At 35.3% G+C, this 16,743-nt stretch overlaps 1 protein-coding gene across 1 annotated transcript in view; it reads right to left on the reverse strand.

The window, feature by feature from the left end:
* LOC149806685 (uncharacterized) overlaps positions 1–16,743 on the reverse strand; it is a 379,423-nt gene that overhangs the window by 324,674 nt on the left and 38,006 nt on the right. The window contains exon 2 of the mRNA XM_089956535.1: positions 6,947–7,045. Coding sequence (XP_089812661.1) covers positions 6,947–7,045 — 99 coding nt within the window. The remainder of the gene's footprint in view (positions 1–6,946; positions 7,046–16,743) is intronic.

Here is a 16,743-nt window from a genome sequence, read left to right on the forward strand (position 1 = left end):
AAGCATACTTTAGATGTGATGGCTGGGGGCATTTATAAAGCATTTATAAAGTAGCATTTTCACAAAGGCACTTGCATGAGAGGCACTTTTTAAAAATAAACATAATCATGGGATACAGTCATATAAAACCTACTGTTTTACCCTACACAAGTCATATTTTATCCCCGTTTTTGTTGTCTATACCACATCATAACAGGATGGGTCTGGGAGGGTTGATACATGCTCAGCCTCTGGGTTAATCTAATAATGACCCCTATCCATCACATCTCAGGTATGCTTGGTTGGGCCCATTTTCTGTAAGCCTTTGGCTTCACTTTTATCAAGTAGCATGTTTAAGAAAGACAACAAAACACAAAAATTCAAGAATCATCTCATCTGTAGAACTGTCTTATTTAAATTTATATCTTGCAAGTCCCCTCCACCAAATATGTTTCCTATTGCACTGTTTTTAAAATTAGGTTAGGTAGGTAGGTAGTTGTTTTTAATAAACATATATATATATATATATATATGTACTATAATATACTAAGCACCAGATTACCAATGATTAAAAATGGTTTTGAACACCAATTCTGACCTAGTAATTGTAGAGTTTGCAATTGCATGGACTTGTGAGTGTTTACAACACTATAGGAACTTAAAAACGTCACAACTGTTTCTTCAGATGCACTACAGAGATAGTTTATCCCTGACAGAATACCAAATGTTCCACCTCCTCCATGTAAGGTCATACTGCTTTTGTGTGCCTTTTCCCCAGAAATTACTCAGTAGCTTTCTCTGGAAGTCTTCCACTTTGCAGGTTTAACGCTCTGGTGCAACCACACCTATCAGCTTCAATTTTCCCTTTAGAGGATTAATCTATCCAGAGCATGTGAGTATAAGCAGGCCCTTGTGTCAAGGCAGCCTGGCAGGAATATCAACAATACAAGCCATAAGTAAAGACAGCCAATGCTGAGATGGCCAATATGGAATTTTCATAAGTGCTTTGTTAACTCTGGTTAACAATTTTTCCTATTACACAGGACGGTGGAAATATGTAAGGTTGAAATTCATGCCAGGAAAAGGAAAAAACATCACATTTAAATATTCTAGATTCCATGAAACAAATTTATCTATCTTAACCACGAAGCAAACAAACCAATATCTGGTTAAAAGAAGTGAATTGCAAAGCCTACTAAAATGTTCTTTTTCAAGTTCAGATCAGTCCAAACTTCGTAAGTTCTGGTGTTTTCTCAAAACTGATAGTGACAATGGCACATTTAGTGTATCCTCTCAGAGGAGTCTGAAAAATTTATAGGATAGAAATTGGCAGAAATATTATCAACCCCTGGTAAGCATATGGCTGAAATATAAATATCTCTTTTAAGGCACCATTCCCAAATAGATTTTGAAAGATCATCCATTCCATTCCACCCATATTATTAATGTATAACAACACACACACATTGTCTGTTTGATTACTAGCATGCATACTCATAATTAGATCAGAGAGAGATCTTAAGGCATGGAAGATGGCAAGAAGTTAAAATGGAGACTGACCAGCTTTGATGTTGTCAAGTGACATTATGGGCCTGTGAGAAACCTGTGACAAATGAGGAAGAACATGTCTAGTCAAGGCTGCACCAAAAATATTTTCCAAAATGGAAAACCAGAAAGAATCTTCTTGAACCATGTGCCAGATGGCTCGGGGTACAAGTTCAGGGATAAGAAGTGGTAGACTTCATTTTTACTGCCTTGTCAAAGGACCAGACCTCATCATCCAAATGAGAGTAAGGCATAAGCCTTGCAGGAAATATCTGTGGCTTCTACCTCAAACTCTTTAGAAACTAGCATACTCTGATTCAGGGCCTAGTTGGGCATAAGAGAAGGCATCAGCATACCGTACCATGTCCCCTCATTCAGAATGGTGAGGAGTGGGAAGATGGTATTGTTTGTCTGCCCTGGATGGTGCAACACCTACAGCCTTCTGACTGATCTGTCCTGGTGAGGAGGTGATGACAGTATACAAGCCACATCATCACTTCCAGTAGTCCACAGAGGCATACAGGACCAATGACCCTGAGGTGGAGGGCCTTACATCCAATAAGGATTAGCTGTGATAACAGGAAAGTGGTGGATATTGATTTGGTCCCCTTCCTTTATCTAACACCACTGGACAGACTACTAATCCTTTACAGGATGGATGGAAGTAGTAGAGTACACAATCCAATCCCAAAATGTCATGAGGCTACTGAGGAATTATCAGAGAATACTTCATCCTCAAATGATTCATCATCCAGGAGAGTACAGTGATGATCCTTCCCATTTAAGGGGCACAACATTCTACCCTTAAAAAATGTTGGAAGTGGTGAACCACCACCTGTGGTACAGGGCAACATGGTTAATAGGACACAAGATGTGCAACATACTCATGCAGTACCCCCACCTCCCCAGAAGGATGGAGCAACAATGCTTGTGTGGTGCTCCACCTCTCCAACAGGAGGAAACAACACATATGCAGTGCTCCACCTTAAGAATGGGAGTGAGCAACAATGCTTGTGTGGTGCTCCACCTCTCCAACAGGAGGTAACAACATATATGCAGTGCTCCACCTTACTAATGGGAGTGAGCAACATGCTTGTGTGGTGCTCCACCTACCTAGCTGTAGGGAGCAGCCCACTACATCAGGCATAAGGTGAGATCACTTCCATTCATGAGTTCCAATAACATGAATTTCAATATGGCTGTTGTGGCAGCCATATTGGACATCAGATTGGCACTTTTTTCATTACAACCAACTACACAAATAAGAAGCCTTTTAGTGAAAACCAATTGCTGACACAGCCATCTATTTAGTAGGCATAGCGACAAGAAGAAATTCAAAATAGCCACTTAGTGTGTCAGATTAGCACCATTTTCGTTTTATTGTTCATCCTTCAAATTTAAAGATAACCATGACATGATTAACTGGTTTGCCTTCTGTGAGTATGTTTTAGGCTATCAGGCCGCATTACAAAACAAGAAGCTTCCAACTGCTTCCTTCAGTAAATGCAAAGCAAATTTTATCAATGAACTGATGAGTTATTGGAAATTGAAAATAATTTTGAAAACTGATTAACTGTGAACACAAATGCCCCACCACAATACCTAAAAATTAACCAAAGTGAAAAACCTAATCTACCATAGATGTGATGTATGTATGGATGGTTTGACTTTTAGCAGTGAAATGATTCACCTGTGATGCATATTGATAAGAATATTCACAATAGACAGTCTACAATACAAAACATTATCAATATATATAACAAATTAATGGCCTTTCTGGAAGGTCTGTCAATGGTATGTGTTGACATACTGGTTGTATTTCCAGTATGCAGATTACTTACATAGACTTGACATATATTTATATGCCATTCTCATCTATGACAAGATAACAAAAAATACTTTCAAACTGATTACCTGTGAGTTACCAGCAATTTTATTTCAACCATTCAGGTCATTTCAGGCTGCCCCATTTGAACAGATGAACAAGGCATCTTGGCTACCATGTCCTTTAGTTGTCTTAGCATTGTATGAATGCTTTAAAAACATCCCATTACCAATTCTGTGCATGCGCTTAAACTGGGAAGAAACAGTGCAAGGAAAATCTCTTTCACAACAAGTCCAGATGAGTGAGAAGGATGAATACTAACAAAATCTATCACACTGTACTTCCTGCAGATGCAAAACAAATGTCACATCCACAGGAACTGGTCTTTGTTATTGACAAAGGCAAACTATTGACACACCCACTCCCCTTTTTTAACAAAAAAAGTTTAAAATTTGTGCAAGGTGACAAACTCATGAGGTTTAAATATGTCCAATTGCCAATTTTTTGCTAATTTTATTTATGATGTTGGCAGGTTCAATCACTGAATAAATATCTCAAAATAAAAATAGTCATTCCAAACTGATCCCAATGTATGATTTAACTATTTAATAACTCGTTAACCACTGGCGCCATGTTTACACAGCAGGAGGTAGTAGCCTACTACCGAGCTCTGTAGTGTCAGTCATGTATGACACACTAAAGTGGGTGGTATTATAGAAAGGTAGACAGATGTAGCTCTACAATGATACGAAATAATCTGGACATTCTAGTTGCACTACAAAATACAGAGGGAAAAACCTCATTTTTTGGACCCAATTTTTTTCCACCCGAAAATTTGTCCATGGTTGGAATCCGATTTTGTGTCTGGATTTTAGACTTTTTGGCCTCAGGTCTATGGCAGACCAGTCTCAACTGCACACATACAGGTGAACCTTTGCAAAAAGGAGGATAAGATGGGCATTGGGAAATTATATGAAGAGTGGTGTTGATATGAAAATGATGGGTCTGTTAAGCAAAAAATAAAAAATAAAAGAACAACCTTTACCCTTCTGTTCATGAGCAAGTGAAATAGCCACTGAAAAACAATGCTTCTAACACAACTAGGCATTAGATTAATGGGAAATCTCTTGAAGTCGATATATTAGGATGTATTCAGAAATGGCCCTCAAAATGTGTTCCCTACTCGCATTTCAGGCAAAAATGACAAAAACCTCCAGAGGTTAAAGAGGTAACGCATCCATTTTGATGATGTCACCAAATATTCCTTGAGTATTTAATCACTTGTGCATCGACACTGCACATAAATTACAAATTTTGCCATTCCTTGACAAGTAAAAAAATTCAAAAATCCTTGTTTATGCACAAAGTTTCTCTGTTGGTTGTCAATACTTGTGTGTATCACGCAGGGGAAAAGCCACATTAAGTTCTGATTGGTAGCAATAGTTCACCCTAGGCACTGAACATAAAATAACCACCAATAAGAATTCAAGGTAACATATTTCACTGTGTAACACATCAGAATGTAGCCATCAAATAAGAATCAAGTAGACAAGATATGAACCACAAAGTAATTGTGCATAAAAGTGGTTATTTGATGATTAGTCAAGTATTTTATTATATATGGAGAACAAATCTGGCATGTCTTCTTTATGCGGAAAACAAATGTCACCTTGTGTTTATTTTTCAGAAGACAAGTGGGTGTTTTCAATGTTTTTCTTATTTACTGACAAAAATGAATGCCTGTGCCTGCATCATCCATCTTAGATGAATTCTCAGTTTAAAAATAAAAAGCTAAATCACTAATAATTATTTACGCCTGCTGAATATTAAAGTAACATTTATAATGAAAGTTTCCTGTTGTATTGATTCTCCATCCTTTTATCAATATTTGTACAGGTATGGCAAAAGTACTGATACATTGATATATCGATAAATAGTTCCACCTTTATTTCGTTTGGTTTGGTGTCTATGACACATCAAAGCAAGTTGAATTTTTAGTGCCTGGGCAAATGGAATAAACCTGTTTGGTTTGGTTTGGTGTTTATGACAGAGCAAGTTGGTTTTTCAGTGCCTGGGTAAATGGTATAAACCTATTTGGTTTGGTTTGGTGTTGATGACAAATCAAAGCAAGTTGGTTTTTTAGTGCCTGGGCAAATGGGATAAATCTATTTGGTTTTTTCGTGTCTAAGACAATCAAAGTAGATTTTTTTAGTGCCCAGGCAATTGGAATAAAATGCCTTGCCCAAGGTCATACCATGGTAGCCACCCTGGATTGATCCAACAGTAGGCTTACAGTAAGGTGGATACAACACTTCAATCAAAATTTGCCTCTAGCTGTCATATATAATGCAATTTTGATTCTTCCAAAAGAAATAATATTCAAAATATATCTAACTTACACAAGAGTCCCTCAAACAGACTGATGTTCAACTGGACAAAATGAATTGCTAGGAAATCGAAACAAGAGCAGTTATCCATTTTTACTGCTGGAAGTTGAAACCATCTATGATATTCTTCAGCAATAAAAAGATTTTCAAATTAACTGCTGTAGTGAACATACAAACGTTTGTTATAGGACCAAACTGACATTATCAGAAGTCTTTTGGTTATAAACCCATGTCAAAAGACAATCCATTCAGAAGGGGAAAAGTAATAGCAAGTCTTAATGATAGTCATCATGACAGCCATATTGGATGTATCCTTGGCACCTTTTTCATATAAGACCAACTAGTTATCATAAAAAGTAATTAGCTGTAAACCCCATGTTGATATAACCATTTGGGAGGAGTAGAGACACAATATTTTCAAGATGGCCACCAAAGTCGCCAAACTAAGGGCCACAAGGTCACTCTGCATCATTTTCATTTATGATCAACTAGACACCATAAGAACTCTTCTGATGAAACATGTCAAAATGACTTTCCATTTAAGAGAAGTAACAATAACATGGTGGCCATTCTGGACATTAGATTGGTAGTACATGTATTAAATTTTGGACCAAAAAGACAGTATAAAAAGTCTTCTGGTGAAAACTCAATTCTGATATGACTTTCCATTTTGTAGGAGTAACAACAATGAGGCTTTCAAATCATAGCCATACTGGGTATTAGTATGTTCACCATCTCTATTACGGACCAACTAGACATCATTAGAAGTCTTCTGCTGAAAGCGCATTGTTGAAATGACCAGCCATCTAGCAGCTGTAGCAATAGTCTTCCAAATGACTATTTTTGTGGCCATATTGAGGTCAGATTGGTACCCTTTTCATTTACAGCCAAACAGACATCATAAAAAGTCTTTCATTGAAAACACCATGCTGATATGATCATTTGTTCAGAAGAAGTAGTGATAACAAGATTTACAAGGTGACTACTGTGGTGTCCATAATAGACATCAGATCTGCACCAATATCATTCAAAACCAATATCATAAAAAGTCTTTTGGTGAAAACCTATGTCAATATGATAAAAATGGTAAAAATGAAACTTAACAATAACTATTCAATAGTTTTGTTTCCCTCTTCTTTTAAAGATTATGTACCTCCCCAATTCACATGCATCTTCTTATTCTGTTCATGTTTACTTAAATGTGATTTACCTATAAGGAAGCCATCCACAGGTCCATGGCTATAGAACAGAAGTTCATGGCGGACCTTTTCAACTGGATCAAAAGAGTCCTGCCATTCTTTTAACAAATCTGAAATGTAAAATATATAATTTTAAGTTCAAAATACTAGTGAATTACTGACAAGCAGTATCATGAACTAACAGACTTTTGGTAATTCATGTAGTTACATTCCAACCTGTCACAGTTAGATAAAGACATTTTCCTTCCCCAAACAAATTTTCCTATAGAAATCCACATACACATTTTGGGGGGGGTGGGGGTGGGATTGGTTATTCCTTTGAGTGATTTTTAAAAAAATAATTTCCTATATTTGATTTCCACTGTAACAGGTTATCAGTTGGGTAAGTGTTTTTTTCCCTCACTTTTTCATTTATCCCCAGAGTTATCTATTTTAGAAGCTATGGATTCTGATGACCTCAGAAAAATGACAATTAGAAACACTCTCAGTACCAAGTTCTTTAGAACCCTGCTAATACTTACATTGATATGGAGAACAAATATACATGTATGTCTAAACTCGCCGACTAGCAAGGTTTATTTTATAATGGGCAAGTTTGGGGCCAAACTACCCCTCCATTTGAAAGAAAGATGGGAATTTTCTAAATACAGAAGGGATTATTACTGACTGTTGTAAATTCTGTTCATTTTTTTGGTGTGAATTTTAAGACATTAGTATGAATCCCACAAATGCACATCCTAGAATAAGCACTGAACTGTTAAAAACCTTGAACTAAGTTGCTTGTATAAATCTCTTCATGAACGGAATTGAAAATTCAAGCTGTAATGAATGTGCCACCATCTAATGCATACACTGTTGTACCTCATCATGCCCTTATATTTTTGAAACAACCTTCAATTAGCACAATGTAACTAGTCTTGTGCTGATATGTTGGAGTCAGCTGCCTCACTGTGTACTTACACAAGGTATTTAGCTCCCATTTCCTCTGCATGATGCAGCCAATAATGTTCAAAGTGACGTTAAAACCAATAAAACAAATAATTCCATTGCATTGCAATAAAAGATAAAGTTGGCCAGATGTCCCCAGGCTGTGTCACATCTATTGACAAGCTGGCTTTGCTATTCTGGAAGAAAAAGATGCGACCTCCTCCAATTTATCAATTATCTCTTCTACCCCTTATACAGCCAACTGAACAGGAATGCAGCAGAAAGAATAATAATAATAATAATAATAATAATAATAATGCTTTATTTATAGAGGGTGACTCATTAGTCAAGGACTATTCTCCCTTGAGGCCCTCTTAAGCAGAGTATAACAATGCACATTATATGAAGATGGCAATAATTACTGTTTATTTTAACATGTTTAGTATTAAAATACTAAATTCCATTATCTGTTAGAAACACATACATGCTCATGATATCTTTTCTTAAATATTCTAATATTTTCAGCAGATTTTACATGTAGTGGAAGCTTATTCCACAGAACTGTACCAGAGTATTGAAAACTCTTTTTAAATTGCTCTGTTCTTGGTTTTGGTATTAGAATGTTTCCATGTGATATTGATCTCAACTGGTATTGTGCTGAAAAAGGCCTGAATAAGTCTTGAAGATACTCTGGTGCAGTTCCATGTAGACATTTATATAAAAGAACTGCCTTGTGAAAATCTATCCTGTCATATATTGTGAGCCATTTGAGTTCTGTAAATAATGCTTTTGAGGGATGATCAACAGATGCATCTAAAATTACACGTGCTGCTCGTTTCTGAAGTTTATAAATCCTGTCAAGCTCAGATTTGGCACAGTTTCCCCATACATTAGAACAATAATCCATTGTTGGAAGAATATATGACTTGTAGTATAGATTGCGAGTTTCCATAGGTAAATATTTCTTGATTCTGCTGAGAAGGGCAATTTTGGATGACAGTGTTTTACAAAGCTTATCAATATGGTCATTCCATAATAAATTATTATCTACAGACACACCTACAAGCCTTTCATGTTTGACATTTTCTAATGGATGATTATTTATTGCAAGAGACAGTTTTGGGTTCCCTGACTTGTGTAGCTTTTGTGATGTCCCCAAAATCATACATTTTGTTTTACCTTCATTAATTACCATCCTATTTTGTTGTGCCCAGTTTTGGACTCTGATAAGGTCTGAGTTTAATTTCATTTGGATAACTTCAGTATCAGAACTAGATGTATACAAAGTTGCATCATCTGCAAACAAATCTGTGTTTGTGGATTCATTATTTAATGGTAGATCATTGATATAGATAAGGAAGAGGAGAGGGCCCAAAACTGAGCCTTGAGGGACTCCTGAATGAATAGTGCGAGTTTGAGAGCTAATATTGCCAATGCTTACTTGCTGAGACCTTTGGTTTAGGTATGATCTAAACCAGTTTAAAGAAGGATTGTCAAATCTGTAACAGTTCAACTTTTGCAGCAGAATTTCATGATCAACAAGATCAAAGGCTTTCTTGAAGTCAAGGAAAACAATCCCAGTCATATGTCCATTATCCATTTCCTTCAGCCAAAGATCAATTAATTTGGTAAGTTCTGTTTGGCACGAGTGGTACTTTCTAAATCCTGATTGAGCTTTATGAAATAGAGAGTATGTTTCGAAAAATTTATAGACCTGAATGGCTACATGCTTTTCAAATAGTTTTGACAATACAGGTAGAATTGATATTGGTCTGTAATTTCCTGGATCCTCCTTTTCTCCTTTCTTAAAGATAGGTGTAACCTTTGCACATTTCAATGTTTCTGGAAAATTACCATTCATTATACTTAAATTTATGATATGCATTAGTGACTTTGTTATTACTGGTGCAGCAATTTTAAGAATTTGTGGACCAATACCATCCAATCCAGAGGATTTATTAATATTAACCTTAATTAGCATATCAAAAACATCACCTTCACTAACATTAGCTATTGAAAAATAATTTTCATCAGGAATTTTAGCTTTTATAAATAATAGAAGAGCATCAAGTTCAATTGGGATATTAGTCTGGTTCTGAATACTCTTACTGGAGATGCTTATGAAGAAATTGTTGAACATTTCCACAATGTCTTGTACAGATGTTGCTATATCATCATTTTGCTTAAGTCTAGGGGGAAGGCAACTGTTCTTGCGTGGGTTCAGCTCTTTTAGATGCTTCCACAATGTTTTGGTACTCTTACTTTCATTAATAGCCTGTTTATAGTAGTTCTCTTTTGCCTTATCTATCAGGTACTTAGTTTTATTTCTCCACTTTCTATAGCTTTTCATGTCTTTTTTCTTGTGGAAATTATCTCTTAGGTGCCTAGCCTCATTGATCTCAGGGGTAATCCACTTGGGTGTAATTTGGTGTTTAACCCTTTTTGTTTTAATTGGGGCATGCTTGTCTAAGGCTGCATTGAACATCTGATACCATTTGTCCAAGGCAGTGTTGACATCAGCTATAGTGCAGACTGATTGGAAAGGTTTGCAAACTAAATCATTTAAGAACATTTCCTCATCAAACTGTTTGAAGTCCCTGTATTGAATTTCAATGTGTTGGCCATTTTTAGATGATTTCGGAACATGTCTAGTTATACAGACTGGGTAGTGGTCACTCAGTGCATACACTGGTACCTTAATTTCACTTACATTTTCAGGTTTATTAGTATAGACATGATCAATGATAGTAGCACTTTTATCCGTTACTCTAGTGGGGGTGTTAATTAATTGAGTAAAGTTGTAAGTTTCAAAGCTACTTATCCATGTTAATGGTGGAGTTTTCATATAGTCAATGTTAAAATCACCTAATATGATAATTTCTAAATCTTCCTTAAGTAATGCTTTTTGAATTTTTGAAGTGCAGTATCCATGGACAAAACATCACTGCTGAAAGACCCAGCATTCTCTTATGTACCATCCACATTAAGAATCCAAGAAACCCCCAGCGTACAACAATCCACCACTGAAAACATAATGGCAAGATTAAGGTAGAAGTGTGCATGAAGAAAATTTTTTTGCCAAATTTTTTCATCATTGATAGGGATTAAGAATATGCTCAATCTGTGATTATGCATGTGTTAAAGCCCCAATGCAGCCATTATGTGCAAAAAGTCACATATGATAAATCATCTGAATTATACCAAATCTTGAGAGATATTGACCTTAAACATCATTGACTGCCATTAAAACCAGATAACACTGACGATTCATGACACTGTCAGGCATGTAATTACTCTCGAACTGAGAAACTCTGCCATTTTTCATGTGTATAAAAATTAATCCATTGTTGATTGGCAACATCTGTGGTCAATCAATTTCAGTTTAAAGCTAGTGCACAAAATATGAGGACTTCACCTTCGTAAACTTAAGACATCAACACCACTCTTATAATGTTGGATTGTCTTAAGTCCATGTTCACCCATCAAAGTATTCCAGTGCCCCGGCTGATAAACAATAATCACCAAAGTCATATTTTTATCTAATGCACACTATTTCTTCTCAGATACACTTCTTTTTTAAAAGCGGGTTTGCCTCTCTTCATCCCCTCTCTAATCAATTTGTGCCCCATGTGTGAATGTTGTTGTTATTAAAATAGTCACTAATGGAACTTGTTGAATGTATCACATCACTACTCTTAGAACATTCCAAAAAAAGAACAGAATTATGAGTGACTTTGTTGATCAAACTAAGGGGTTACACCTCATAATTCTAAACTGAATATCTGAACATCATTTAAACCTAAAAACATCTTATTTCAAAGAATGGTTCATGTCAGACAGCACTTTTAACCAATCATTTCCTGTCAAAAAGTTGATGCAATGGAGACTGCCCATCTGTAATACTATGTCCAGGCTGGTTGTATGTTTGACATGGATTATGTATTCCACTTCTTTTGAGTCTTCTCTCCTTCTGAAGAAAGTAAATCAAATATGCCATCCTAAAGATAATGAAAACTGAAAACAAAGGAGGAAGAGACCAAAGCTGAACTTTGTGCCCACTTCATGCTGAGGTACTAATTATTCACAGGCCATATTAGTCAAGTTTAAATGTACACAAGTTTAACCAAACTAAAACAAGATTGCCTGATGCTCTTACTAGCTAACAAGAAATCCTACAAATTCAAGATAAGACCATTTCTTCCTTTAAGCTGTGGAGTATTTAAACCACTTTTGATATATTTCAACAACAACAAATTTCAAACTAGCTGCTGTGGATCTCAATGGCATCATTTTTAGAAAGGATCAATAAGACATCATAAGAAGTTTTCTGGTGAAAGCTCAACGCTGAAAAGACCTTTTGTTTCAGACGAGGAACAAGAACAAGATTTTCAAAATGTTTGCAAAGATGGCCATATCACTTGTCAAATTTACACCTATTATGTTTATTTAAAACTTACATTGTGTGTTCAACCTTTGTCCATGATTAAGGGCAGTCTTTTTGCATACCTGGCTTTTGTCATGGCTGTGTGGAGGGTTGTGAATGGAGTTTATGCCTACATGACTTTTTGTCACTATTTTAAGTAGTAAACAAGATGCTGAGTTCAAGAGTAATTGGAATTTAACATTGTTTTTTTGGAAAATACTACTAAGTCACAAATCAAGTGGGATGCATATACCGGTAATGAGGATTTGGTAAACAATTATCCATTTATGTTAACTGACTCATATTAGGAGCTGAAAAGACCCAGTGCACTCTGAAGTTATAATAATATTAATAATAATGAGGACTTTGTATAGCGCCTAATCTAACCGCTTTACAACATTAGACAACACCTATAAGATAAAAAACATATAATGATATGATTACAAAAACAAACACCATGAAATTAGAAAACATTAAAAAAACATGCTGAGAATATTTAAGGTAGGAAACATTATTAGGTCTTTAAGTTTGTTCTTGCAGTCAAAATAAGTGAGTTTTGAGACTTTAATTAATCAAATGTCTCCTGAGATTTGTCAGACCAATGAAACAGTTCTCTTACTCAACATTTGCCCATCAATTATGAAAAACTTTGAGCAAAATTTCCCATAATATCCAGCCATACCCAAAACTCACATCTGTTGCTTTTTACTAACATGGACTGGGAATTCAGAGACACCTTGACCTTAACTTCTACAAGTTTAACTTGACCATGTCATGAAATATGTCCTAAAAATGTAATACATGCATGGCAAAACTCACTTTTGCTTATATTAATTGTCAAATTTGTATCACCAAGTTGATAAAAAGAACTTTCTAACAGTTTCCAAGTGATTTTTCAAGGCATCGTTTTAGACTATGAAGCCATTGATGTATACATCACAATTATCTAGACCAGAATTATGTTCATTAAAAGCTGGAATATTGACAGAAAATTTAACATACCAAACTGTATCACATTATGCTCAAAAAGTACATCTGGAGTTACAAATGTCAACATTTCTTTCACTCTTTCTCCGAGTGGAATTTACCAGAAACCTTACAAAAGGTCAAACATCAGGTGACATATGTTGCATTTCCAATTTTGTCATTACAATCATCTATTCTTGGCATTGGATATGAATCTGTTTTGGTGATGCAGTTGACTTTTCTATAGTAAATACACACATAGAATGTTATTATCTGGTTTAAGTGTGTGTGTGTGTGATTTGGATTTTTAATGTATCTTTAACAATTTTTCATTCATATCGCTATGATGTCTGCAGTGTGGGAATTTATAGTGATGTCCATAAAAAAAGCTAAATACTTTACTATTTTGTTCGATAGTACTCCCGATCATTCACATGTCGACCACATGTCAGATACTTCATTATGTAGACACAAATGAAGGAGAAATAGAGATCAAAGAGTCTTTTATTGATTTCTTTCTTCTCAATGGAAAGATAGCTGAAGCTGTGAAGGGTCAAATTCTGACAAAGCTTCAAGAGGGCCTAAACTTTATGATGCAGAAGCCAAAGTTATAATGATTCTGCAACTATGGCTGGGATTCTCATGAGTTGAGCAGAGAATTTTGTAGTTAAACCATAAAGCTACCTTTATTCCATGCAGAAACCATAACTGTTCATATGGCTGCTTTCAGTGCAAATGCAGTAACATTTTCTGGCACTGTCAAAATTTTTTTTGTCTTTTTCTCTTCTTCCACACATTGATGGGAGTCATTCTTCAGAAACATGCTCAAAAAAATGTAAAATGGATATGTGAAACCTGCTGGTGTGCAAAACATGATGCTATCGTGACTTTTGCTTCATTTTTTGATGAAATTGTTGATTCACTGGAGGAGCTACAAGATGGCAAATCAGAGACAGTTGAAACAATAGGTGATGCAGGAACAACACTCAGCTGCATCATTGTCATACTCCTTCATATTGTACATGTATCTGTATTTTTGGAATGCCATATTTTTAGAAAAGATGGAAAAAACACAGAACCATCTACAAACAAAAGTTATTAGAGTGGGTGGTTGCACAACTAAGACAAATGCTCTAGGTATGTACTTCAACAAGGAAACATCTAATTACGAAGACCCAGAGGACTGCTGCCAAGCTTTGCAAAGACAATGATATCATTAAAGAGTCGTGTTTGGAAGAAATCTCAAATGTCAGGAGAAAAGGCACATGATATTGAACCAACTTGGCCCCAAGAAATCAATAGAGCACACTGAGATTGTCAAATATATGCATGCAGAAATTGAGCACATATCTCAGTAGCTGTGCAAAATTAACTCAAAGTTAAGATTTTTCCTCAAGATTGGAGTTTTTTATGAATCCTGCAAATATGGATGAAATTTGTACTGCAAGTACAAATCTTAACAGTTCAATAAGTTGATGCTGGTCTTTATTACAAAATCCAAAGTTGTCATCATCAAATTCTTAGTTATGAGGAAATTACAGGCAAGAAAGCTAAAAACTGAGAAGCACTGGAACTTTTACAATAAACTGGGTATACGCAGAATATCATCTTAATATTAATTGTGGTTTTTAAAATGTGAGCAAGATGCGAGGAGCTTTTCAAAACTCAAACTAATTAGGATATATTTAAGATCCACAAAAAGTGAGATATGGCTGACCAAATTGGCAATGCTGTCCATTGAAAATCTGATGGCTGAAACAATTAACTTTAATGATGTCATTCATGACTTTGCAGCTGTAAAAACAAGCAAAATTACATTGTGACCTGAATGACACAGTGATACAACATTATATATTTTTGATCATTAGATATAGATTTAAATTCTCATATTTTGAAAATTTCTAATTATAAACTCTTAATTAAAAAATGAGTGATGCTGGTAAGATTACAATGTTGTTAACACATTTTTCTTTGTTATCATGTTTTTCAAATAACTAACAAAGGTTATAGCTGAATAAAATAAGCAGCAGAGGGCAGCATCTTGGATGTCTGCCTTAGGGGGCATTTTAGCCATCTTGAACCTCTGCCCTAGGGGGCATTTTAGCTATCTTGGACATTTTAGCTGCCATTCCAATGTATCAAAGGATATCAATTTCAGCTTGGAAAAGGCAAGTTTCTATCACACTAATGACTTGGCACATTGCACTTTGATACATGTAGCTCAAAATTATGATCTAGTCATTAACAATGAAGTTTTACTGATTGACATTTGAACAGCCAATGAACGAAGACCACCCATGGAAAGACCGAGATGTCATGCACAATTAACAATCAGACACCATTTCATGAATCAAGTGATCTTAATTTCTATCAAATACTATTATTGGGACAATAACAAATAAAATAAAAAAGTCTTGTATATTCTTTACATTTAGAGAAGACCGATCGATTCTTTGTCCAATATGTTTACACTTTACCTTTATTTAAAGAAATCTGAACAAATTTATGCTCTGAGTGATGCCACAACAGTGCAAATTTTATCCTGCTGCTTAAAAATGAAAAGTAATCCAGGTTTGAACAACTAAATTCTAGTTGACAGCCATTTTTGTTGTTTTAAAAAAAAAGAGAGCAAATTCTGAACTTACGAAACACACAATGACCATGACACTGAATATACCGTATATACTTGGGTACAAGCCGAATAATTTAGGAAAAAGTAAAGGCCTGGACGAAGGGGGGTCGGCTTATCCATGGGCCTTAATGTCTAAACTTGACAGTTTTTAGGTCTTTTTGTTGATTACTGTAATGGCTGTAAATCTTGGGACTTGAAACAATAATTTTTTCCATGTCCTAAGACAGAGTAACTTTCGGTGACCCATCAATTAATAAACTGTTACAGTCAGTACTATGATTGATTTTGTTATTATTTTGCATTTTGTAAATACTGACTTCATAATTCGCGGGCCGGTTGAGTTTACCAGGGAGACCAAGCTGAACTATAATGTGCAGTACTTACACAGTGCAAAGCGTGCATAACGTCACTTAAATTCTTACTTATTCTTGGGACTGAAAATAATTGTGGACAATTTTATTATTGTGGTTTACCTGTTTGTTCTGGTTTATTTTTTTTATAGTATTGTAGAGGTAAAAAAAATCATTAATTTATGTAAATAATGTTTAAACATGCTTATACGCAAGTATATACGGTACATACTTGTCAATTTTAACTATATATGTACTGAAAGAGACTGGCCATTTAATTTATGGGGCTAGATTGTTTCTTCTGACCCAAATATTTTTTGTTGTTTCATTCATCACAAGATAAATTTACTTCAAATAAGAAAAGGATAGGCATGGTGTCCTTTTAAAAATACAAATCTCAAGTTTAAATCACCCCTCGATAATCCTGTGACTAGATGTCAGAAGAAATAGTACAATATATTACTAAGAACTCGTGTATGGGGGTAACTACAGGAACTTGTGCAATATTGT

This window comes from Sinohyriopsis cumingii, chromosome 1 (assembly GCF_028554795.1).
Source record: "Sinohyriopsis cumingii isolate HCF-2022 chromosome 1, ASM2855479v2, whole genome shotgun sequence".
NCBI classification, from domain to species: domain Eukaryota; kingdom Metazoa; phylum Mollusca; class Bivalvia; order Unionida; family Unionidae; genus Sinohyriopsis; species Sinohyriopsis cumingii.